This window comes from Phyllostomus discolor, chromosome 7 (assembly GCF_004126475.2).
Source record: "Phyllostomus discolor isolate MPI-MPIP mPhyDis1 chromosome 7, mPhyDis1.pri.v3, whole genome shotgun sequence".
In the NCBI taxonomy this organism is placed as follows: Eukaryota; Metazoa; Chordata; class Mammalia; order Chiroptera; family Phyllostomidae; genus Phyllostomus; species Phyllostomus discolor.
The window spans coordinates 4385580-4411544 of record NC_040909.2 but is presented as its reverse complement, the minus strand read 5'-3'; the positions used below and the strand labels follow the sequence as shown (position 1 = coordinate 4411544).

Sequence of the window (25965 nt, the reverse complement as noted above, 5' to 3'; positions counted from 1 at the left end):
CTGGTGTGTTCCAGGGCTCAGGGCTGGAACTCTGATCCATCTACACACACTCCTTTGTTCATTTGGCCTCCTCACCCAAGCTCAAGGCTTTAGAGACCAGCACTAGAGATGTGCTGATACTTCCCAGATTTTCATCTCTAACTCCGGCCTTCACCCTGAACTCCAGCCTCACATACCCAACTGCTGACTCCAGGTCTCACTTGTCTACGAGGCATGGAAAACTCAACCTACCTCAAACTGAGCTCCTGCTTTTTTCTACCAAAACTGCTCCTCCCACCTTCTCCCCTCTCTTCCCTCATACCAGTCCGTCTCCCGTTCCCACCGTGACCACGCAAGTACAGCTAAAATCCTTCTGCGGTTGTGCTACTCCGTGCGTCTGCCCATCCCGCCTTCAGCCTAGTCTCCACACAGCAGCCACAGGGACGCTATTACCACGGAAGGCAAGTCATATTATTCTGTGTAGAGGTCTCCGACGGCTTTCCTCTCCCTTCCTACAGAAACCAAATTCCCCTCCCCAGAGGTTGTATGTCCCGTTTGATTTGTTGTCTGTCTCCCCAAACCACCCTCGCCTCCATCCCCAGTGGGGCAGAGACTGTTTGTTTGTTTGTTTGTTTGTTTTTTAGTTTATTCTCTTTGTGTTATTGCTCTTTTTAACTTTCTCATTTTTTTTTCATTTTTGTTTTGGGGCACATATTTTATCAGCTTTGTTTTTTCCTGTGTCTCCAGCACGTGATACAGTGCTTGGCACACAAAAGGTACTTTATACAATTCTTGAAGGAAGTGACCCAGACAAGATGCCTAAAAAGTGGGGAGGTAACTTTAAAGACTACTTAACCCCACAGCCTCCTTCCTCTACAGATAAGGTTTGCTTTATTTTAGAATGCTTTCTTGGTTTTTCTTGCAGCAGGCTTCCTTTGGTCCCATACTGTTGAATTTAGGCTTAAAATTCAGGTTACTTTCCCTAAGGGTCCACTGACAGGGGCACCAGGGGACTGAAATCAGGAAGCATTTCCACAGTGTAGACAATACACCTGGCAGCCTTGGGAAGAGACTCTGGACGTGAACTGCAAACTGAAAGCTGTTATGCCCCGTGTTCCACTACATTGCTGATGTGCAAATAACTTCCAGTTCCTCTGTGACCTTGCACAGGCCACTCCCTCTTAGCCAGATTTATTGCCTGACAGCTAGTAAGGCCGGTGGAAGCTGGGTGGATTTTCCTGAGAGGCAGGGCTACTGAACCTTTGCACAGCTACTATCCGCCTGGGTTTTTTTTTTTGTGGGGGGAGAAAATCACTTTATTATAATTGATTCACAAACAGTAACATCACAAAAGCTGGTTTAAGAAGGCCACGCAAATCCTTGCCCAGCCCCAAACTCAATACCACCTTAATGAACTTCTTTATAGTAAGAACACTCTTTTCCATTGCAGTTCTGATGCAAGGAAACTGTTAATGATAGGATAGTTTAACTGGTAGTATTATACTTCTACTGTCAATGATAGCTTTATACTAAATTATTTTGGTCATGAGAGATGACTTTCCATTTATTCAATATGAACGTCTTGATTGGACTAATCCATTTTCAAATCTGCACTGTTTCAGCACCTCGCTGAAACCCTCACAAAGCTTAAGGTCACTCTGGTTCCGTGCACACTCCAAAAACGGTTTCATCTTCTGGTAGCAGGGACCACATTGGTGCTGCGGCGAGCATGTCAGCTGAGGTGCCTGAGGCTCCTAGTAAGTGATGTCAGCCCTTGAGGTCTCCGCGTTGTTTCCTCCACTGAAGCCCCCACTGGTGGCATGCATGACCTAGCCTGTGGCCGACAGCAGAGCCCACAGCCAAACCAGCTGCAGTGGTTGCTTGCCATCTGGGCCATGAAACCTGGCTGCCAGGGTGGGGTGGGGGCAGCAGCAGGTGAGCCAACAGCAGATGGTGGAGCTGGCGCCGGTGGCTGAGCTGCTGGTGCTGGCCTGGGCACAGCTCTCATTTGAGGTATCCTGCTGGCCAGAGGGGTCATGCGGGAGGTGCGTATTCCGCTTCCAAGCAGCAGCGATGCGGCTCTGCCGCTCTGCGTCTACAAGTCCACCCGGTGTTTTTGCTCTGAGAATGTCTAACTTGGAAACCTATCAGAAGTAAATGGAGACGAATTTTGGGACAATTGCTTCTCTAATTCAAGTGCTTCTCTCTCACCTAATCTCGATCTTGGGCAAAAGGGCTAAACTGGAACGGGCAGGGCCAGCAACTCCTTCCCCCGAATTGAAGAGAGCTCGCTTTTATTTCCTTCACAATAACGGGCAATAAGGCAGCCCTGAGTTAGGAAAGCCAGGGTGAACTCCTCGCTCCTGGCGGGGAGCGATCTCGAACAGACCAGCCAGCAAGAGACCGCACGCCTCGAAAACTGGAGGACTAGTGGCCACAAACAAGAAGCCCAACCACGACCCCCAGTGGTCCGGCTCCCGGGGCGGGAAGGCGCGCCCTCTCATTGGGCGCCGGCGAGCGGCGTGCCCTCACGCCCCGCCTCCGCGGACACGCCCCTGCCCCCCCCCCCCACGCGCGGGGCACGGCGGGAGTGGAGTCGGCGCTACCCGCCGCTATACTCCATATCCCGGCGGGCCGAGCGCTAGAGGCGGCGGCGCGGCGCCTTTGTGGAGACAGCGGCCCTGCGCGGAGGAAGTTCCGGTCTCCGCGACTCCGGGTCGGTGGCTGCGGCGGAGGATTAGGAGGAGCGGGCCGCGGAGGCCGCGCCGCCTCGGTAAGGGCCCGGGGAGGCGGCGGGGACGTGCTGGGAGCTGCGGGCACGGCGTCGGCCCGCCAGGCCGCGGTGGACGTCCAGGGCCCGCGCGGCCTGGAAGCCGCGGCTTCGGTGCGGCCGGACGGCCGCGGCTTAGCTCGCGAAGGAGAGAGCCCAGTGGTGGTGTGGTGAGGGAGGCGCCGCCCACGGGAGGAACGCCCCGGAACGGTCGCGGGCCAGGGGCGGGCCCCGGAGGGCGGTAGAATTACCGGTCCAGCCTCGGGGCGGCGGGCCAGCGGGGTCGGGGACTGGCGCGTGGCTGCGATTTGCTGCTCCTGCTCTGCGGTGCCCGCAGGCGGGCCCCGTATTCCTTCTTTTTACCTGCTTTTGCAGGAATCTGGTTGAGATGTGAGGCATCGCTCGAGGGGGAGCCCTCCTGAGCCAGGCACGTAGCCTCGCTCTCGGACCAGGGCGGACACGAGTGGCCTCGGCGGGACTGCAGGGCGCGAGAGCTCAGATCCCGTCATCCTGGGCAGTAGAATCTGGGGGTGGGGGGTGGGGAGTGGTCTGGTGGGTTCTGCGCCCGTTGGGCAGATGTGGGAGGAGCAGGTTTTTCCCTCGTATTCAGTCTTTAGATTCCTTTTGGCGTTGCAAATAGGTTTTGCTCTTAACTTTAGAATTGATGTTTTGCTACTGTGTTCAACTCTCGGAATGCATTTATTAAAAAAAACTGGAAAGGGCCTTGTTTTATAGAGTTTACATGAACTGTAAGGGTAATTGTATTTTTTGCATATTGCAGGTTTGCTTGTGAAGTCAGAGTTGCTGGATCTGAGTGAAGGAGTTCAGTAGGTTTTGATGCGCCTGGTCACCTGTTCATTTTCTGAACTCTGGATTGTGTCCTAGGTTTGTTAGTTTTCAACTTCCTGTTGAGTAATGCAACCGGTGTGAAGGGTTTAATGTGATGTAAGCGTCTGCACGCTTGTGAGGACGGTAGGGGGAGGTGTCAAGAACTGGTGAGTGACGCTGGTAGGGCTGTCAATGTCTACAGTAACTAATGGCATGTTACCATTTTGGTGAAACACAAAAGTTGAATCTGAATCTTATTCACTAGCACCCAGCTATGTACCAGACCTATAGGATAGGAACTAGGTCTCTCTTTCTGGACACCTGTAGCACCCTTCTTTACAGAATTCTGGTGCCAGACTTGGGTTTTTGTTGCCTTTAGTGTCCTAAGTTATTCTGGTCTTTCAGAGGAGAATTGTCGAGGGAGGAGGTTACTGAGTGATCTCTGCCATCTTGTTGCAGATGCCTGGGGACAAGGTTATATTCTTCTCCACAGTGTTTATTGTATGTACTGGTGTTAATTAGTTCAGAGTTATATTAAGGTTAAAACTATTGGACAGTTTTAAATATTAAAGATCAAAAAAACAGTGCTCCCATGGCTGGTGTGGCTCAGTGGATTGAGTGCTGGCCTGAGAACCAAAGGGTCTCTGGTTCGATTCCCAGTCAGGGCATGTGCCTGGGTTGCAGGCCAGGTCCTCAGTTGGTGGCATGCAAGAGGCAGCCACACATCAATGTTTCTTTCCCTCTCTCCCTCCCTTCCCTTCTCTCTAGAAATAAATAAATACATCCTTTTTTTTAAAGATTTCATTTATTTATTTTTAGAGAGGGAAGGGAGGGAGGGGGAGAGAGAGAGAGAGAGAGAGAGAAACATCAATGTGCGCTTGCTGAGGGTTATGGCCTGCAACCCAGGCATGTGCCCTGGCTGGGAATCGAACCTGGGACACTTTGGTTCCCAGCCCATGCTCAATCCACTGAGCTACGCCAGCCAGGTCTAATAAATACATCTTTAAAATAAAACAAACTTAAAAAAAAAATAGCCCTGGGCGGGTGACTCGGTTGGAGCATCATCCGACACACCAAAAAGTCGTGGGTTCATTCCCAGTCAGGGCACATACCTAGGTTGTGGGTTCGATCCCTAGTCAGGGCACGTTTGGGAAGTAACCATTCATTGTTTATCTCTCCCTTCCTCTTTCTCTAAAATCAGTAAACATATCCTCAAGTGAGGATTAAAAAAAGAAAAGATCAAATAGCAATAAAAAACAAAAAAAGAAAATTTAAAGACAATCAATCATTTCTTCGGACTTTTTTAGCTATACACCAAGTGCTTAGAATTATTTTTTAGAATTACGTTTTCTGCTAGACTCCCACCATACAGTGTTCATCTCACTTACCGAGTTGAGGGGGCATCTTCCTGGCACACCGTGGGACTCAGTGTAACAGAGTCAGTACAAGCTCTGTAAGCTGACAGGGTCCGAATTCCTGATGGACGACTCCACTCAGTGATGTTGGGTCAATTGCCTGACTCCAGTTTCTGCGCATTTGAAATGCGGTTAAGAAATGTAGCTGCCTCACAGGTGGTCGTGGAGTTATTGTCATACATATGATGAGCCTTGTGTGCAAACAGTGCCCACTAAACGTGAGCCACCCTTGTTACCGTTTTTTAAAACAGTGGTGTTGAGATATAATTCACACACCACACAGTTCGCCCATTTAAGGTGTATAAGTCATATTTTTTGTGTATTACTAATTTTTTAACAAAGTTGTGATATAACAAAATTTGCCATTTAAACCATTTTAAGTGTGACATTCAGTCTGTTAATTACACACGCAATGTAGTGTAGTGCAATCATCGCCACTATTTCTACAACTTTCATCACCCCAAGCAGAAATTCTCACCGTTAACCAAGTAATGCCCATCGCCCCTGCCCTGCAGCACCTGGTAACATCTAATCTAACTCTGTCTCTGTGAGTCTGCCTGTTCCAGGTGCTCCGTGTAAGTGGAATCATTCCGTATTTGTCTTTTCGTGTCCGACTTAATTCATTCACTTAACGTGACGTTTTCAGGGTTCATTCATGTCATCGCATGCATGTATCCAAACTTCAATCCTTTTTAAAAATCAAAACCAAAATTTTTATTGTGATATAACTGATACCTTTATTCTCCTTTAAGGCTGTGTAATATCCTGTTGGTGTGTATGGGTGTTTTATCTGTTCATTTTTTGGTAGACATTTGGGTTGCTTCCACCTTTCGGCGATTGTGAACAATGCTGCCCTGAACGTGGGTGTACCAATATTTCCTCACGGCCCTGTTTTCGCTTTCGTTGGGTTTACACCCAGAAGTGGGGGTCATGTGACAGTTTTGTGTCTAGGTTTTTCAGGAGCCGTCATGCTGCTTTTCCACAGCAACTGCAACACCGTTCTACATTCGCACCAGTGACGCCCGAGGGTTCCAGCGTCTCCGCATCTTTGCCAACGCTTGTCAGTTTTGTTTTGGAGTAGCGACCCTATTGAGGTGGGGTGGCCTCTTCTCTCTCTGGTTCATTTCCCCTCCCCCCAGTTTAACCAATAACTTTTTTTTTTTTTTTTTTTGAGGGAAGGGAGGGAGGGAGGGAGGGAGAGAGAGAGAGACATCAATGTGTGGTTGCTGGGGGTTATGGCCTGCAACCCAGGCATGTACCCTGGCTGGGAATCGAACCTGGGACACTTTGGTTCCCAGTCCGCGCTCAATCCACTGAGCTACGCCAGCCAGGGCAACCAATAACTTTTTTTAATGAGTTTATTTAGCTAAACTGATGACAGATTGGGAAATAAACTCTCCAGGGCTTCTCCATTTTAAGCATATTTTTAATCCTCACCTGAGGACATGTTTTTCATTGCTTTCAGAGAGAGAGAAAAAAAAAAATATCGATGTGAGAGAGAAACATCGATTGGTTGCCGTATTGCATGTGCCCTGACTGGGGATTGAACCTGCGACCTGGGTATGTGCTCTGACCAGGAATCCAACCTGCAACCCTTTGGTGTATGGGATGACGCTCCAACCATCTGAGCCACACTAGCCAGGCCCATTTTAACCATTAATTTTTAAAAAATGATTTTATGTGTTTATTTTTAGAGGGAAGGGAAGGCAGGGAGAAAGAGAGGGAAAGAAGCAGCAATTGGTTGCCTCTTGCATCTGCCCCCACGAGGGCCCAGCCCTGCGACCCAGGCATGTGCCCTGACCACAAATGGAACCAGTGACCTTCCAGTTTGCGGGATGACGCCAACCCACCGAGCCACACCACTGGTCAGGGTCATTTTTAAGTGTACGGTTCAGTGGCGTTAAGTACATTGGCATTGTTGTGCAGCTGTCATTACCATCTAGCTGTGCAACTCTTTTCATCTTCCCAAAGTTTGCTCCCGTTAAATAATAATTTCCCATTCTCCCCTGCCCCAGCGCTTGTCAGCTGCTGTGCTACTTCCTGCCTATTCTAGGTACCTCATAAAAGTCGAATCGTAAATCATACAATATTTGTCCTTTTGTGACTGGTCTTTATTTCACTTAGTGTCATATCTTTAACCTTCACCCATGTTATAGCATCTGTCAGAATTTCATTCCTTTTTGAGGCTGAATAGTATTCCACTGTATGGACATACATTACACTGGTGGACATTTGGGTTGTTTCCACCTCGGGCTGTTGCGAATGACGGTGTAGTGAATATGGGCATAGAAATGTCGACTGAAGTCCTTCCCTGTGTTCATTTCTTTTGGATTTATACCCAGAAGTGAAATTGTTGGACTATATGGTAATTCTATTTTCAATTATTTTTATTTTTATTTTGAGAGTATGTTTATCAAAGCTCGGGACAGTGAAACCAGGAAGGGTTTGGGATGGAGGGAGCACCGGGAGAGCCTGCGTGGGGCCGCTTTGGCTCTCTGGAAGTGATACAGGAAAGAAATGAGCCCGGGCAGGGCCGATGTCAGCTCACTGTCAGGGAAGAAGGGGCCCTGGAGACAGGTTGGTGGGGGGTTTGCCCGAGAGGAGCTGCTGCTGCCCTTAGCTCCCCTGGTTGCACCCTGAGAGGGAAGAAGGGTGTGGGCGTGTTCTGGAGAGGGAGAGCGCTATTTTTAATTTTTTGAGGACCCACCAGTACTATTTTTCACAGTGGCTGCACCCTTTTTTAGAGAGGGGGAAGGGAGGGAGAGAAACAATAAATGAGAGGGAAACATCGATTGGTTGCCTCTTGCACCTGTTGTCCCCGACTGGGACAGGACCCACAACCCAGGCATGTGCCCTTTCCAGGAATTGAACCTGCAGCTTTTTGCTTTATGGGATAACGTTCCTACTGACTGAGTCACCTGTCCAGGGCTTTTAAAAATATTTATGTGTTACTTAAAAAATTATTTATTAATTTTAGAGAGTGTAGAGACAGAGAGACAGACATCAACTTGTTGTTCCACGTATTTGTGCACTAATTTGTTGCTGCTTGCATGTGCCCTGGCTGGAGAGCGAGCCCACAACCTTGGCCTGTCCAGATGATGCTCTAACCAACTGAGCTACCCAGCCAAGGCTTTCTTTAAGAATTGATCTTGGGGGGCGGGATGGGATGGGAGTAAAAGGCAGAAAACTGTATTTGAACAATTAAAATAAAAATAATAAATTAAAAAAAGAAAAAAAAAAGAATTGATCTTGCTGCTAAACGGTCAGAGCTAAAACTCTAAAATTCCTAGAAGAAAACATGTGGGAAGACTTTATGTATTGGATTTAGCAACAGTCCCTTGAATGACTCCAACATAGGCAACAAAAGTGGACAAATTGGACTTCATCAAAATTAAAAATTTTTCTGCATCAAAGAACACTATCAACGGAGTAAAAGGGCAACCCACAGAATGGAAGAAAATATTTGCAAATCATGTATCTGATAAAGGGCTTGATATCCAGAAGATATGGAAAACTGGGCAAAGGATTTATTTTTATTTTTTTAAAGATTGTATTTATTTATTTTTAGATAGAGGGGAAGAGAGGGAGAAAGAGAGAGAGAAACATTGATGCGTGAGAGATACATCCATCTGTTGCCTCTCACATGCCCCCCATGGGGGACCTGGCCTGCAACCCAGGCGTGTGCCTTGATTGGGAATCGAACTGGCAACCTTTTGGCACTCGATCCACTGAGCCACACCAGCCAGGGCTGGGCAAAGAATTTAAATAGACATTTCTCCAAAGAAGGATATACAAATGACTGATAAGCACACAAAGAGATGCCCAATGTCAGCATTAGGGAATGCAAATCAAAACCACAATGAGATGCCAGGTCCTACCTGCTGGGATGGCTGTTATCCAAAACAAACAGGAAAATAGAGGTTGGTTAGGATGTAAAGAAATTGGAACTTAATATTGTTCTGCTAGAGATGCCATCACAAAATACTACAAACTGGCTTAAACAACAGAAAATTATTTTCTTACGGTCCGGAGGCTTAAGTCCAAGGTCAAGGTGCTAGCAGGGTTGGTCTTTGGGGAGGACTCTTTCAGCTTGCCGTGTCCTCGCGTGGCCTTTTCTCTGTGCACGCACCCCTGATGTCTCTTCTTCTGATACCAGCCCTGTGTGGATTGGGGCACCGCCCTTGTGGTTTCTGTAACCTTAATTACCCTCTGAGAGGACCTATCTCCAAATACAGTCACATTCGAGGCTAGGGCTTGGGCATATGAATTGGACCGGGGGTGTGGTGGTGGTGGTAGCACAATTCACCCCGTAACAAAACCCATGTGTGCTATCGTGTTAAACTGTATAGCTGCTGTGGAAAATAGTACGGTGGCTTCTCAAAGAACTAAAAACAATTTCCATATGATACAGCAGTTCTACTTTGGGGTACATATCTAAAAGAATTGAAAACAGAGTCTGACATTTGTCCACCATGCACATTAATCACAGTAGCTAAGAGATGGAAGGCCCGAGTGTCCATCAGTGGTATATACCTATAATGGGACACTATTCAGCCTTGAAAAAGGAATGGAATTCTAATAGATGCTGCAGTATGGGTGAGCCTTGAAGACGAGATGCTAAACGAAATAAGCCCATGACAGAAGGACAGATATTGTATGATTCCCCTAGCATCATGAGAGGTACTCAGGGTAGTCAGAATCATATAGACAGAAAGTAGAAGGTTGGTTGCCGAGGGCTAGGTGAAGAGGAGAATGGGGAGTTACTTTTTAATGAATACAGAGTTTCAGTTTTGCAAGATGAAAAAAGTTACATGGCTGGATAGTGATGATGGTTGCACAGCGATGTGAATGTGCTTAATGCCACTGAACGGTACACTTAAAAATGATAAATAGCAAATTTTATATTATGTATATTTTACCACAATTTTTAAAACTACGTAATTAAGCCCTGGCCAGGTAGCTCAGTGGGTTAGAGCGTCATCCCGATACACCAAGGTGATGAGTTCAATCTCCTGTCAGGGCACGTGCAAGGAGCAACCAGTGAATGCATCAGTAAGCGGAACTTCAAATTGATGTTTCTCTTTCTCTCTCTCGCCCTCTCCCTTCCCTCCCCTCTCTAAAATCAATAATAATAAAAAATACGTAATTTTAAAAAATGGGTCTTGTTGATTCTGCTCCCGTTTCTCACCAGCCTCTATTCCATATTGCCATAAAGGCTCCTCTCCACTTGAGACCTCACTGGAGTGTGCGCTGCCTCAGTGAGGGGACCCTCCAGGACGCCAAACAGGGCTTATGTCCGACCGATGGACGTTTGGGTTGTTCCCGTTTTAAAAAGCTATCACGAATAAAGCTGTTGTGAACGCACCTGTACAAGTCTTTTGTTTTCTTTTACCTCAGGCAGATACTGAGGAGTGGAGTTCCTGGATCCTGGGGTAACGTTTATCAGAGCAGTTTTGAAGGTGGTTGTTTTGCCATTTTCCCAGCAATGTATGAGAGGTCTGATTGCTGGAAATCTGTGTGTATTTCATTTGGTGAGTCTTGTTAATTTTATGTAAAGAAAAATTTTGTTTTATTGAATGTGGAGAGAGAAGGGAGGGAGAAAGAGGGAGAGAAACATCAATGTGAGAGAGAAACATTGATTGGTTGCCTCCCATATGTGCCCTGACCCTGCACCCCAGGCAGGTGCCCTGACCAGGAATCGAACCAGCAACCTTTCAGTGTGTGGGACGATGCCCAACCAGCTGAGAGCCGCCCCAGCCAGGGCAAGTCTTGTTAATTTGAGCGATCCTAGTGGATGTGTACTGTTATTGTGGCTTTAATCTATTTTCCTTATGACTAATAATCGTGAGCATTTGTCAGGTACGTGTCACAAATATTTACCCCCCTTTTCCATAGTTTGCCTGTTCATTTTTTTCAACAGCGTCATTTGAAGAGCAAGTGTTAATTTTGATCTTTTTCTTTTCTTTTATGGTTGATGCTTTCTGGATCCTTTATAACAGTATTTGCTGCCACCAAGCTCACAAAGGTTTTCTCTGTTTTGTTAATAGAAGCTTTTTTGTTTAGCTTCTACATTTATGTCTGACCCATTTTCTTTATTTTTAAAAATTATTTTATTTATTTTTTCTTAGAGAAAGGGAGGGAGAGAAATATCAATGTGGTTGCCTCTCATGTGCCTCCTATCAGGGACCTGGCCTGCAGCCCAGGCATGTGCCCTGACTGGGAATCGAACTGATGACCCTTTGGTTCACAGGCTGGCACTCAATCCACTGAGCCACACCAGCCAAAGTGATAAGTTTTTTTTTAACGCATGCTGATATGACAGCTGTCACAATACAATCTAACAAAATTGTTTCGAATGAAGTTAAAGACAACTGAGCATTACTAGAGCTGTCACTGTCGTGTGGAATAAACGAAACAGCCTCTCTGGCCAACCCAATACTTTGGAGAAAATTAGTTTGTGTTATTTAAGGTTTTATTTATTTACTTTAGACAGAGAGAAACATCAATGTGTGGCTGTCTCTCACACACCCCCAGTGGGGACCTGACCCGGCCCACAACCCAGGGCTTGAACCGGTGACCCTTTGGTTTGTAGGCAGGCACTCATCCACTGAGCCACACCAGCCAGGGCAGATAATTAGAGTGTTTAAAGCAGAGTAAAGTTGCTGTGCACTTCAGCCAGCACTAAAAGAACAAGACCCCTGGTTTTGCTCCGTTGTCTTCTGGAACCGACATTGTAATTAAAAAGAAGGGATGTCTTTGGGATTTGGAATTGTGTGGCTAGAAGGTGACATTCTTGGATCTGTGCAGCATGGACCTGAGTGAGAGCATTTGCCAGGAATGTTTTACTAATCAGGAATGAAAGGTGCAGGAAACAGCTCAGAAACAGCCAGCTGCCATCATGGTTCCCGCTGTAAAGGGTGTAGACCTGCAGATGGGCAGGCTTCGGTCTCCGACTGGTCGGCTTCCTGGAAACCAGAGTCTCGGGGTTCTCAGGGAGCGCGACTGCAAAGCTGAAACATGAAGGACTTTCGAGAAGGGCATCACTGGGAATGTGACCCGGTCCGTGGCTCGACTGATCGTGGTGCTTGCCTTTCTCAGGGCCCTTGTTAACTGCCGTTTGCGGGGGACCATGTTTCACTTTGACCTTGAAGGCTCTCGTTTGACTGTTTACTGCAAAGGTCTGCACCTGCAGCAGCCTCACCCAGGCTCACATCTCAGTCCTCAGAACGCCCCGTGGGGACCGGGTACTCGTCGTGTGCATCTGTGGGGGGTGGGCTTGGGGCCGCTGGGTGGCAGTTCACTCCCACCTGCATGTGCACTGCCAGCCGCGCTCGTGTGTGGAATTGGTGTTTCAGTGCCGCTTGGTTTCAGTTGGGCTAGTCTAGATTCCTGCTTTTCCTGACTCCTGTCTTGTTGCGCATGTCAACCAGTATCTTTGCTGAGGGCTGATGAGCTTCAGCATTTAAAGCCTTGAGCTGGCCCTCGGTTTATTCCAAAGCACCAGTTCTGCTTACCAAAAGCGGCCCTGGCTCAGTGCCAGCAACTCAGAGTTTTTACCCTTTTCGGGTTCAGATCATTTTGGTCCCAAGGCCTGTAATCCCTTGCTTTGCTGAGTTAAACTGCATGTCTAGGAACTTCAGCTACCGCAAGGAGCACTTTGGAGGGAACCGCTACTACGGGGTTTGACACATGTTGCCCTGTTCCCACCAGCAGTGTGTGAGGGTTCCAGTATCTCCACATCCTTGCCAGTTACCCGTCTGTTTATTTTTTCATTATTATGATTGTCACCCTAGTGGATGCGAAGCAGTGCTTGGTGCTTTCGTTCACTCACATGGAGACATCCAGTTACCCCAGTCTTGCTTGTAGGAAAGACTGTTCCTGCTTCTGAAGGGGCTTGGCACTCGTTTCTAAAAAACTTCACCCTGACTGTGAGGGGTTATTTCTGCGCTCTTGATCCTCTCCCATGGATCTGTGTGTTTATCCTGACGCCAGTGCCACACTGTCTTGAGTGGGGTAGCTTTGTGGTAAGTGTTAAGATCAGGAGGTGTTGAGTCCTCTAACTCTGTTGTACGTATTCTTTTGTTTTGCACAGATGACACTATTGCAAATAGTGTTTTGCACATATTTTTAGATTTAATGTATAATAGCTGACTCTATATCAATTAACATAGCTACCTTATTTTTTGGAGTTGCATAGTATTTCAACAATACAAATATACTCTATTGATATATAAGGAGGACACCCCAAAAACTGGAATTATCTTTTGGAGGATAGGCCCCTTGTAATCAGGCTTCCCTTGCTAGTTGAGTGTTCTAAGAATCCATGTCAATCAGTGTACCAGCTGGCGTTGTTGTGAGAGGCTGCATTCAGCTTCAGTGAATTTTTTTTGAAGGCTCACTGTGTTTGCCCATCTCATGAGGGGTGATTTACAAGTGCACCCGCCTACACTGCTGAGTGTTCAGCCGTGTTTGACCCAACACAACACGACTCCTGTGCCCCACCCTCCCTGTTTACCCAGTCTCTCACCAAGCAACTTTTTTTCTGTTTTTCCCAGTGAAAAAAGTGCTCAAAGGGAAACATTCTGCCAATGTGGAAGAGGTGAAACAAAAAATGGCAGAAGCATTAAAAGATATCAAAATCAACGGGTTCAAAAACTTTTAAGGGGTGGAGAAATTTCGATAGGTGTATTGCGTCAGTTGGAGAGTACTTTGAAGGTGACTGAAGTTTAAACGTGTAAAAATAAATACATACTTTTTTAATAAATAAATTCTGTTTTTCGGGCGGTCTCCCCTTGTACATTTAGAGTTTATAATCTTTGGTTATTACAGCAATGCTGCACCATGGGCCTTTGTAAGCACGTCACCACACACTGTAACTATCTGGAGAATAAATTTCCGGAAGAGGGACTGGAAACTCAGACATAAATACACACTTAAGCCCTGACGGGTGTGGCTCAGTGGGCTGGGTGTCGTCCCGCAGACCGAAAGGTTGCCGGTTCACGCTACCTGCAGTCACGTACGGAACCTATTCCAGGGTGTTCCACTGGTTGCTGTCCCCAGGTGAGGTCTGTGTGTGCTCTCTTCCCCGGCAACGTGATTTAGGACGATGATTCTCTTGTCGAGATCCGGAACTTCTCAGGTGAAAGGTATTTCCGCAGGGTTCTGTTGAGGTCAGTTCTTGCTTGTTCAGAATCTCAAGCCCAGAAAGATGAGTTAATTGTTGAAGGAAAGGATACTGAACTTGATCAAATTCAGCTGCTTTGATTTAACAAGCCACAACAGTTAAAAACAAGGCTATCAGAAGATTTTTGGATGGTGTCTGTGTTTCTGAGAAAGGGCCAGGTTAGCAGGTGGATAAATGAGATTTGAGTTGTGTGCCACAGAGGCAGCAAGATGCCGCATGGCTCCTCAGACTCGTCTGTGCTATTTTAAAGACGGGGTAAAGCCGTGTGTGGGGAAAAGTAGTCTCTTGTTGCCAGCGTGAAGATGGATCATCTTTTTTTATCTGTTGTGCCCGCCTCTGGTCTTTTGATTAGAAGAATTTAAACCATTTACATTTAAAGTAGTTACTGATAAGGATGGACGTCTGCCATTTTGTTATTTTCTATATGCGTTATAGCTTTTTGGGGGGTGGTTTCTTGCATTATTGCCTTGTTTTACATTTAGTTGAATTTTTTGTTGTAAAATGTTTGGATTTCTTTCTCATTTTCTTATGTGTATTATAGATAATTTTCTAGTGGTAACCATGGGAATTACATTTAACATTCTACAGTTATAACAATTTAACTTGAATTTATACCAACTTAAGTTCAACAGCATACAAAAAGTCTTCCTATACAGTTCCTTTACTTTCCTCTTTCTCTTTTTTAAAAAAAGTTTTATTTATTTATGTCTAGAGAGAGGGGAAGGGAGGGAGAAAGAGAGGGAGAGAAACATTGATGTGGGAGAGAAACATGCATTGGTTGCCTCCCGGTAGTTGCCTTCTGCAAGCGCCCTGACCGGGGACAGAGCACAGAGCCTGAGCGGTGACCTTGTAGTTTCCCGTGATGCCCCGCCAGCTGAGCTGTGCCGGGCCAGGGCTCTGTAATCTGGTATCGGCCCCCTGGGTGGTGTCTCCAGGCCCCGTAGGCTTTGCTCACCTTTGTGCATTCTTTTCACTTTTTGCTTCTCAGACATGATCATTTCAACCCACCTATCTTTACGTTTGCCAGTACTTTCTTCTGCTTGCTCAACTCTGTTGTTGAACTCTTCCAAATTTTGCATTTCAAGAATTGTACTTTTCAGTTCCAGAATTTTTGTCTGGTTCCTCTGTATAAGTTTCCCTTTGCTGATCATCTCACTTTGTCCATACATTGTTTTTCGAATCTCCATTAGTTCTCTGTCCATGTTATCATTTGGTTCTTAAGTATATTTAAGACCCTTGCTACGAAGCCTTTGTCTAGGAAGTCTGATGTGTGGGCTTACTCAGGGATGGATTTGTGATCTATTTTGTTTCTTCGAATTGGCCGTATTTTCTGGGTTCTTTGTATGCCTTGTGGGTTTTTTATTGTTGTTGTTGTTGAAAATTGGGCATTTGAGTATTATAATGTAGTAACTCTGGAAATCAGATTCTCCCCTTTCTTCTAGTTGGTGATTTTTAAAAATTGTTCAAGGCTATGGTAGTCTATTTTGGGACATTTTCTAAACTATTTTTGCAAAGACTGTTCTTTGTCATGTTTGATCACTGATGTTAGGCATTTTTCTTTTTTTTTTTTTGTAGTGCTTGTTCACCTAATTTTTTTTGAGAGTACATTCATTTATTTATTTTTAAAGAGGTATTTAAACAAGTTTTTAAAAGATTTTATTTATTTATTTATTTTTAGATTGAGGGGAAGGTAGGGAGAAAGAGGAGAGAAACCTCAGTGTGTGGTTGCCTCTCGTGCACCCCCAGCTGGGGACCTGGCCTGCAACCCAGGCATGTGCCCTGACTGGGAATCTAACTGGCGACCCTTTGGTTCGCAGGTCGGTGCTCAGTCCCCTGGCCCACACCAGCCAGGGCAAGAGCGCGTTTATTAAAGCTGGGGTGAAACAAGGAAGGGCCTAACAGAAGCAGCAGCAGGAGAGAGCCTTGGTGGGGCCGCTCTGGCTCCAGAAATGTCGTAGGAAAGAAGTGAGCCCAGGCGGGGCCGCCGTCCGCTCACTGGGCAGTCAGGGGAGAGGGGCCCTGGGGCCCGCTGTTCCTCTGGTTATCTGATGGTTTAAGCAAGACTGCCTCGAACACCAGGAGTTCAAACAAAAAAACAAACCAACCAAAAAGAAACAAAACACCACAAAAACCGAAAAAAGAGAAAAGCAGAAAGTAAACTGCTTCTGCAGGCTGGTTCTGTGTTGGGACACTCCTTCGGCACTTAGCCGGGCTTGCTCTAAGCCTGGGGTTAGCCCAAGGTGAAAGGTTAAAGTCTCTTCAGGTCTTGTCCGACCACGCGTCTGGGCGTGTGTGTGGCTTTCAGTTTTCCCGTGTACGTGTTGCTTGGGAATATTCTAATTTTTCAAGGGTTTTTTTTACCCCAACTTCTCTCTATATGTGAGTCTCTAGTCTGCTTTGTGGGTTTTATTAGCAATGACCCCTGCTGCTTGCCCCCCCACCCCGCCCAAGTTCTGTCGAGGTGAAATAGAAACAAGCACCTTGCATGGACCCTTCAGGTATGCCCAGCCAGGTTAGACCAGGAGTACACACAGCAGCTTGCAAGTGAGGTTTGCCCTGAGGGCGGGCTGGGGACCGGGCTGCCACTGCTTCAACTCTAAAACCGCTGCCGTGGTGGGGGGCGGGTCAGGGACCAGTGAAAACGCAGAACTTTCCTGTTATTTTGAAGATGGCTTGACTGAGCACTCGCTTGATTGTTCCAGACTTTTGACTGTTTTCCAACCAAGCTGATTTAGGCAGTGACCGCTTGTTGTTCAGTATTCCTGTGCAGGGACTAGACTTCGGAACTTCCTGGTCTGCCGCTTTCCAGGCCTGTGTGTTATCTTTCCGCGCCCTCGGTAGAATGCTTGGGCGCACAGAAGTTTCTGCAGTCAGGGAAGTGTGCTTTATCCGCTGTTCTCTTTGTTTCGTTTGTGCTTTTGGTGTCAGGCAACTACTGCCGAACCCAGTGCCCTGAAAGTCTGCCCCTGTTCTGGTGGCTGCCGCAGAGCTCTGCCGCTGGGGCGAGGGCAGCGGCCTGTTCTGGTCGCCGGGCGCGCTTCGTTGGCGTGCCTTTTCCAGAGAGGAAGTAGAATGGCTGCTGGAAAAACGGGTCGGTATTTATTAAACATGAAGCACTCTTACTACACCGAGAAGCTTGCGGTGCTCCGGAGTACGCATCTTTCATTAAAAATTATTTTTCTTGTTATAAGTTAATATGCAAGTGTTTAAAGGTGACTTCCGAAACTAGCCCTGCCGACGTAGTCCCGCGTCCGCCAGGCGGGAAGAAACCAGTGTCGCCTGTACTTCATTTTCTAACGTGCTTCTGTGTCACGGTGTGTTCTGTGTAGGTGCTGCTGTGGCGGGAGCTTGGTAGCGAAGGATCTGCTTCCTGGCCCTCTGGACATAAGAGATGTGGGGGGATTCTCGGCCTGCTAACAGGACAGGGCCTTTCCGGTAAGTCTGCACATCTGAATACTGTTAGGACTTCAATGATACAGTATAATTTTTTTTGGTCTACTATAAAGGAGGATATTTTCTCTGTATAGAAATAGCTCTGGTTTTTAAAAATTGGAAACTTGAAAAAGTTTCTAGTCATTTTTGAAGTGATTTTGAGACCAAATACCCAGCATGCCAAGTGTTTTGTGTTTTAGCATTTTTTAAGTATTAAAAAATGTCTTGTAGCGACATAATACATACTTGGCTAATAAGGAAAGTCAGCGTAAATGTTTACAAATGTACATCAGTATTCCATTAAGTTCCCTAGTACATTTCTGGAACCCAGAGCTGCGTCTGCCCGTGCGGCACTTTGGTTTTCAGCCACCAGAACAGGTTCTGAGAAAGAGAAATGACTGGACGCAGTTTTCTAAGCCGCATCTCAGGGCGAGGCATCAGGGAGGGCAGGGATCAGTGAGGAATGTGGTGCCATTCAGTCGTGTAGCTTAGATTTGAAGGGAGTTAGTTTATATTTTTGAAAGAGGTCCCTTTTAAAAAGGATTTTATTTGTTTTTAGAGAGGGGGAAGGGGGGAGAAAGAGTGGAAGAGAAACATCGGTGTGTGAGAGATATTGATATTCAGTGTATCAGCTGATTGCCTCTTGCACACCCCACTGGGGACCTGGCCCGAGGCCTGACTGGGACTCCAACTGGCGACCAAAACGTTTGCAGGGTGGCACTCAGTCCACTGTGCCCACGCCAGGCAGGGTGGAGGGAGGTGATTTTTTAAGTAGCCAATATAACAAACACTGATGACAGTATTTTTTTAAAAGATTTTATTTATTTATTTTTAGAGAGGGAAGAGAGGGAGGGAGGGAGGGAGGGAGAGAGAGAGAGAGAGAGAGAGAGAGAGAGAGAGAGAGAGAGAGAGAGAGAGAGAGAGAGAGAGAGAGAGAGAGAGAGAGAGACCAATGTGCGGTTGCTGGGGGCTGTGGCCTGCAATCCAGGCATGTGCCCTGGCTGGGAATCAAACTTGTAATGCTTTGGTTCGCAGCCTGCGCTCAATCCACTGAGCTACGCCAGCCAGGGTGATGACAGTATTTTTTAAAACTTTTGCATGTTGATGCTCCAGTTGAGACTTCTGTTGCTCGTAAATTTCCTTTTGGGTTGATAGTCTGCAAGATTTTATTATTCAGGTTTAATAGATGTTCTATTTATTCTTCTGAAGCTTGGGGTCCCCTGAAAAACTGAGGTAGAGAATCGAGTAAAAAAATCCATATAATATTTAGTAAAGCTAGTGTTTCATAAACACTAAATGATAGGGGTCTTTGGGCTTAGCGATCCTTCAATTAAAGCAGTCGTAGTGACGCTGAGTATGTTTTCTCTTGCAGAGTATTCAGGTCTGGATCAGTGGTCAGCCCACTGCGGACCATAGTTTGTTTCTGTTTTACTGGGACGCAGCCCGGACCATCCCCTGACAGATGGTCTGGGGTGGCTGTCATGCCGAGGCGAACAGTGGCACGGGCGAGCAGTTGTGACAGAGACTAATATGAGTGCTGTCTGGCTCTTTATGGGAAAAGTTTGCCGACCCCTAGATCAGTGGGCTTGTACTGTTTACATTTTTATATGTTTAGATTGTAATCTGTTCTTTTTTTTTTTAGTTTAAAGTGAATCTATTAGTGAAGCAGTGAGAAAGAAAGGAGACTATTAGAGCAGCGATAAGCTATTCCTTTTACTTATATTTATGGATAATTATTTTGTAAGTGAAGGCTGTTTCTTAAAGAACTAATCCATTTACATGGTTTAGATAAGCCTTTAGAAATGTTAGGTAACTTGAGCTCTACTGCCTAACTTTCTAAAAAATTTTAGAACACTTTTTCTTTGACCAATTTATTCTTTAAAATTATTTTCGTCTACAAGTCCTTACCTGCTGTTTTTTAAAGATCTTTGCGTAGAAGGGAGACATAGTGTATGCAGCATCAGTTTTAGGGGGACTAATTTGGATTTGTAAAAAAGGTGTCTTGCAGGAAAATGATTTATATTTCATTTTAACAACTTTTCTTAAAAATTTTTTATTTGGTTAAAAATTATTTTCAAAGTCACTGCGATTTTATGTTAACAGAACCGTTTCTTGAATAGTCTGCATAAAATGCAGCTCTGACAACCCGGCACAGTAGGTCCCAGTCTGGATCTGTCTGGTCTTCTCAACTCGAGAGTGAGAGCCCCCCCAGGGCAGCGTCTGGGGACAGGGTCGGGTGTGTCTGGTCAGAAAGCGAGTCAGTGCAGACGCCTCGGCCCTTGTCGTGTGAGTGTCTGCTGAGGCTTAAGTCTTCCTGCAAGCTAACTGTTGCCGCCTGCAAGATCTTAAACAGGGGAGACGTTGCAGTTAGTATAGTGTCTTCATTTTAGTGTTAAATTGTATTACTTATGAAGAGTGTTTAAACTTGCTCCTCTTAGTTATTTCTATGAACCACATAGAAATGACTAATGTTAATGGGGACTAATGGAAATCATCATGTTCTGAAAATTTATTATTCATAACTGTAATGTTTAGGTTGCTGTTGTTAAATTTATTACTTTAAGAAGGGATTTGGCATTGCAACTATTTGTCTTGAACTGAGTGACCCAGAATCAGTTGTCCTGTGAACCTTTCTAGTATAATCGGGTCGTCTGAGTTCGAGTGGGTCCTGTCATGGACCCTGTGTGTTCTGGGAGGAGAACTGAGCTGGACCTGATCTCTTCATATTTTTGTTTTACGGCTAAATAGCATATAACCCTTCAGATCACTTAATGTATTCCTTTTTCATGTCCCACTGTTCCCCTTGAGGTCAAAATTCTGGGTACCTAATTGCCTGTTTAAATTCCCTAAACTTTATCAAAGCCAAAACAATGTAAAATGACTTGGAAGTTAGGGAAAGGACAGAAGTTGGGTAGTATAAAAAGACTGGGCTAGTTCTCACTTATTGCCTGAGTTCTATAAACTGAGAATATGAATTTAATACTATACTTATGTTTATTTTATTTTGTGTTTTTAGAGATTTTATTTGTTTATTTTTAGAGAGAGAGGAAGGGAAGGAGAAATAGAGGGAGAGAAACATCAATGTGTGGTTGCCTCTCACAGGCCCCCTACAGGGGACCTGGCTGGGAATCGAACTGGTGACTCTTTGGTTCGCAGGCCCACCCACACTCAGTCCACTGAGCCACACCAGCCAGGACTACTATACTTATTTTTAGAAATAATTATTACCGTGAAAAATTAGCATGAAGCGTTAGAATCTGGAATATCAGCTTCTTCACTGGGGACCTGGGAATAATGCCTGAAGGCCTAATGCTCTCCCTAGGTCCTTGGAGCATTAAGCTCCTGGGCGCTATTGCTTGGCTTAGTCGACTTACACATGCTTTGTGGCATGATCCATGCTGCCTTCTGTGGTACCCCTGTGTAGTTACAGTAGTGGGGGCCAGGTGAGAATGCTTCTAGGGGGAGCCACCGTACTGGGATTCAGATGCAGCCAGGGCTGGCGCTCAGCTGGTGTGCACAGGAGTGCTCCTACTGGTTATTCGCAGCCAGCGTTTCTTCATGTGGGGCCTGCATCCATTCTGCTGGGCGGCGTCCGTGCTGTAACTGTAATAAAATGTTTCGGAATGTTCCTCCTATACGCAGCAATGAGAAAGACACCTCCTGAAACTCACTGTAAGAAATTTACAGTGCATTGATTCTTCCGCTGTATAGGAACCATCGTGTTGATCTTGGAATTTTAAGTTCCTGGCTGTAGGGAATGGACATTCTGTAGTGTGTCACCATTGCTAGCTTATCTGGCGTTGCGGATTTTCCCTGTTGCAGGACTGGGTGGAAGCTTTTTCTGCAGCAGTCATGTTGAAAACCTTGTGTTGACTTTCCTCGTGTTCTGAGATGGGAGCGTAAAAGTTTACTCCGCCACTTCGTCCTAAAATAGCAAAACCTTGCTGTTTTCTGCATATCTAGGACCTTGTTACAGAACTCTGCCCCCCAAAAAAATGTTTACAGAAGAATTTGCTGTGATTAGAGAAGAATGTGCTGGTGTGTAGATTGCAAACTCTCTGGACAATATGAATAACACTGTCTTTGTTTCTACAGTGGGAGCCAAGAAGAAAGGTTTGCTCCCGGGTGGAACAGGGATTATCCTCCTCCTCCCCTTAAGAGTCATGCTCAAGAGAGACACTCTGGCAACTTTCCTGGCAGAGATTCACTTCCCTTTGATTTCCAGGGGCATTCGGGGCCTCCCTTTGCAAATATAGAAGAGCATTCTTTCAGCTATGGAGTTAGAGACGGACTGCACGGTGACTATCGAGGGGGGGAGGGATCTGGACATGATTTCAGGGGGGGGGATTTTTCATCCTCTGATTTCCAGAGCAGAGATTCGTCACAGTTGGACTTCAGAGGTAGGGACATACACTCGGGGGATTTTCGGGATAGAGAAGGACCACCTATGGACTACAGGGGTGGCAATGGTACTTCTATGGACTACAGAGGCAGGGAAGCGTCTCACATGAACTACAGAGACAGGGATGCTCACCCCGTTGACTTCCGAGGTCGGGATGTTCCTCCGCCTGACTTCAGGGGCCGGGGCACTTACGATTTAGATTTTCGAGGCCGGGATGGATCTCACACAGATTTTAGGGGAAGGGATTTATCAGATTTGGATTTCAGGACCAGAGATCCGCCTCGTTCTGACTTTAGGAATAGGGATGCATCTGATTTGGACTTCAGGGACAAAGACGGAACACAGGTGGACTTCAGAGGCCGAGGGTCAGGCACTAGTGACCTAGACTTTAGGGACAGGGATGCACCGCACTCAGATTTCAGAGGGAGACACCGGTCCAGGACTGACCAGGACTTCAGGGGCAGAGACGTGGGGACATGTATGGAATTTAAGGGTAGGGAGATGCCCTCTGCGGACCCAAATATCTTGGATTACATTCAGCCCTCTACACAAGATAGAGAACATTCTGGTATGAATGTGAACAAGAGAGAAAAATCTGCACACGACCATGCAGCAGAAAGGCCTGCTTTCGGCGCTCAGAAAGGAGAATTTGAACACTCGGACACAAGAGAAGGAGAAACACAAGGTGCAGCCTTTGAACATGAGTCTTCGTCAGACTTTCAGAACAGCCAAAGTCCGCTTCCAGACCAAGACAAGTCACAGCCTTCTGGAGGGGAAAAACAGGGCTCCGATCCTGGCCTGTTTAAAGAGGAAGGCGGCCTGGACTTTCTCGGCCGGCAAGACACTGATTACAGGAGCATGGAGTACCGGGACGTGGACCACAGGCTGCCAGGAGGCTCGGTGTTCGGCTACGGCCAGAGCAAGTCTTTCCCCGAGGGCAGAGCCTCTCGAGATGCCCAGCAGGAGCTTCAGGTACGTTCCCGGAGGGAAATGCATTTTCGCCTTTTCATAAGGCTTTTCCCAGGGACGAAGTGCAGAGTCCGGGACCATTAGTTCAGAGTCTCTCCTTATACAACCATTAAAAAGCAAAATGTGTACTCAGGTAATGGAATGTACATCTCTGAAGGAAGGACCCTCAGCTCAAATCTTTTTTTTTTTTTTTTGAAGATTTTATTTATTTATTTTTATAGAGAGGGGAAGAGAGAGAGAGAAACATCAGTATGTGGTTGCCTCTCATGCTCCCCCAACTAGGGACCTAGCCTGCAACCCGGGCATGTGCCCTGACTGGGAAGTGAATCGGCAGCCCTTGGGTTCGCAGGTCGGTGCTCAGTCCACTGAGCCACACCAGCCAGGGTTATTTTGGAGTTTACTTATAGATGACATCTTTGATAAGTGACATGTGTTAAATTTCTCTTTCTTTCCTATTTTCTCATTCAAGAGAAGGAAATTACAGTTTTGAGAAAGTTTTATTTGTTTTTTCCCTGATTATAAAAGTCCTGTTCAGTGTTGTTTCTCTTAAGAGTCTACTTTATGCCCTGGCTGGTGTGGCTCAGTGGTTGATACTGGGCTGCGAACCAAAGGGTTGCCTATTCAGTTCCCAGTCAGGGCACATGCCTGGGTTGGGGGCCAGGTCCCCATGGGGGCCATGTGAGAGGCAGCCACACACTGATACTTCTCTCCCTCTCTTTCTCCCTCCCTTCCCCTCTCTCTAAAAATAAATAAATAAAATCTTAAAAAAAACCCCACAAAAACTAAATGTGTCTTTAAAAAAAACAAAGATTTCACTTTATTATTTTAAGACTCCCTCAGTGAGCCTTGGTCTTAGCACGTTTGTATTCTAATGATTTGAGGTCAAATTTTGGAACTCAGTAAAACAGAAAATTACAGTTCTTCATATCTTTTTTGTAAAATTTTAAAAAAGATTTTATTTATTTTTAGAGAGAGGGGAAGGGAGGAAGGGAGAGAAATAGCAATGTGTGGTTGCCTCTCGAGCATCCCCCACTGGGGACCTGGCTTGGCCCACAACCCAGGCACGTGCCCTGACTGAGAACCACACCAGCCAGGGCAGTTTCCATATCTTCACATGATGCAAATTAATTTGATTTTTGAATCTGAGTACCTGTATTTTATGTTCGGTTTCATTTTGTACTAACACATATTTATTTTTGAAATAATTTCTTATTCTGGCTTCCAGGATCAAGACTATAGGACTGGCCCAAGTGAGGAGAAACCGAGCAAGCTTATTCGACTAAGTGGGGTGCCTGAAAATGCCACAAAAGAAGAGGTATGTGTCTTTTTTCTTGTTGTTGTTCCTTTTGCTCTTTAAAATTTTTTTGGTTGGTTAAAAAATTGTTTTAAACTTTATTTTGAAAAACTGCAGATTCACAGGAAGGTGCAAAGAAATATGCAGGGAATCCTTGGGTGTCCTTCCCCTAGCTCCTGGCAGTGCCCACGTCTCGTGCCGCTGCAGCGCGGTGGCTGGCCCAGGAAACTGGCCTTGGCACGCCAGAGAGCACAGTCACACCTCACCAGTTGTGCATGTTCTACCTGGGGTGGGGGGGAGCAAGGTTTATAAAAGGTGTCATGACGAGTGATGGCTGTCCTCCGACCCGAGGTCGGGGGAGTAAAGGTGCGGTTTATTTACAGTAGTGAAAATCGGGAGCTCCCTCACTCCTCAGTGTTACAGGACTGCCTGACTACAGTACGGCTGAACACGGGGAAGAATTTGGTCGGGATATTACAGTAAGAACAAACAGTGCTTACTCTGGGTCAGGCGTTATGTGACGCTTACGTCACGTACTTCCCTTACAAGCATTACTTCATTTGAATGTTGTAATGTATTAAGAATAGGTCCTCCTAACGTGTTCACTTCAGATGCTAGGGACTCCTGTAGGCCAGGCACCGCGTAGGCACTGAGTGATCAGCAGTGACCGTTACAAAGTCACTGCCTCTGTGGGTAAGAAAACAAGTAAGCCAGAGGGAGGTGATTTCAGGCAGTGATGAATGCTCTGCAGGGAAGTAAAGCAAAGCACTCGCGTCACTGGGGTAGGGACTCTTTTAGATCCGGTGGTTGGGGAAGGCCATCGTGAGGAAGTGACATTTGAGCCCAGGACTGAATGCACTGAGGGAACTGTCCAGAAGAGGAGGAAGAGGACTCCCCGGGCTGAGGGAGCGAAGTGTGTGGACTGGAATGCATTCAGTGTATCATATGATGTTGAACAGAGGAGAAACGGGGCCGGACAGGTCACGCCACCGGTGAGCGGGGAGGCCCAGGTCGCCGGCGGTCTGAGTTCAGGGCACAGGGCACGCACAGCCTGCGTTCCAGCTCGTGACAGTTAGGCTCTTCTGCCTTTTTTATATGCCTGGGAACTTTTGAATAATAATTATGTTAGACTCATTCAACATGTTTGAATGCCAAAGCGCATTTACAAAGTAATCATAGTTTTCAGTTATGTAAATTTTTTCCTTTATGAAGTTATTTGCCTTTATAAAGTAGTCATAGCTTTAAATTAAGTCAGTAGGGAAAATATAATATTAGTATTTGATTATGATTTCTGTCATTACTGTAAATACCATGTTCTTGCAGATTCTTAACGCCTTCCGGACTCCCGATGACATGCCCGTAAAGGACTTGCAGCTGAAGGAGTATAACGCAGGTGAGCTCCTGGTCGTGCATGTGGCCTTGGATTAGGAGGGGGCTTTGTCGGATCTCGGCATTCTGTGCTGCTCAGGAAATTTTAAAGAAGCCACAGTTAAGATTTCCAGAAGCCTCCTGTCGGTGCCGTCACGTAACAGCCAGCTCTAGTCTTGGCTGTTGTTCTTTGTGGATGTCGTGTCCACACGGACAACGAGAGTGCCTCTCCCAGTGCTTCCGAGTGCCCGTGAGACAGAGTGAGTGCTGCAGCGTTTGTCCCCGAGTGTATCTGACATGACTACATCGTTGATCTTGCTACTT

The 25965-nt window shown here is 46.2% G+C and overlaps 1 protein-coding gene and 1 pseudogene across 4 annotated transcripts in view; one reads left to right on the top strand and one right to left on the bottom strand.

Annotated features, from left to right (window-relative positions):
• Positions 1 to 1279: 1279 nt before the first annotated feature.
• On the bottom strand, positions 1280 to 3148 carry LOC114501838 (annotated as a pseudogene).
• RBM6 (RNA binding motif protein 6) overlaps positions 2605 to 25965 on the top strand; it is a 77645-nt gene continuing 54284 nt past the window's right edge. The window contains exons 1-6 of one of the 4 annotated variants that reach the window (XM_036030308.1): positions 2611 to 2752; positions 3531 to 3634; positions 17506 to 17611; positions 21704 to 22982; positions 24205 to 24294; positions 25597 to 25666. In XM_036030308.1, the coding sequence (XP_035886201.1) occupies positions 17568 to 17611; positions 21704 to 22982; positions 24205 to 24294; positions 25597 to 25666 (1483 nt within the window). In that variant the 5' untranslated portion in view covers positions 2611 to 2752; positions 3531 to 3634; positions 17506 to 17567. Of the gene's footprint in view, positions 2753 to 3530; positions 3635 to 17505; positions 17612 to 21684; positions 22983 to 24204; positions 24295 to 25596; positions 25667 to 25965 lie in introns of those variants that run through there. The other 3 variants (XM_028517894.2, XM_036030309.1, XM_036030310.1) reach the window with 3 other exon arrangements.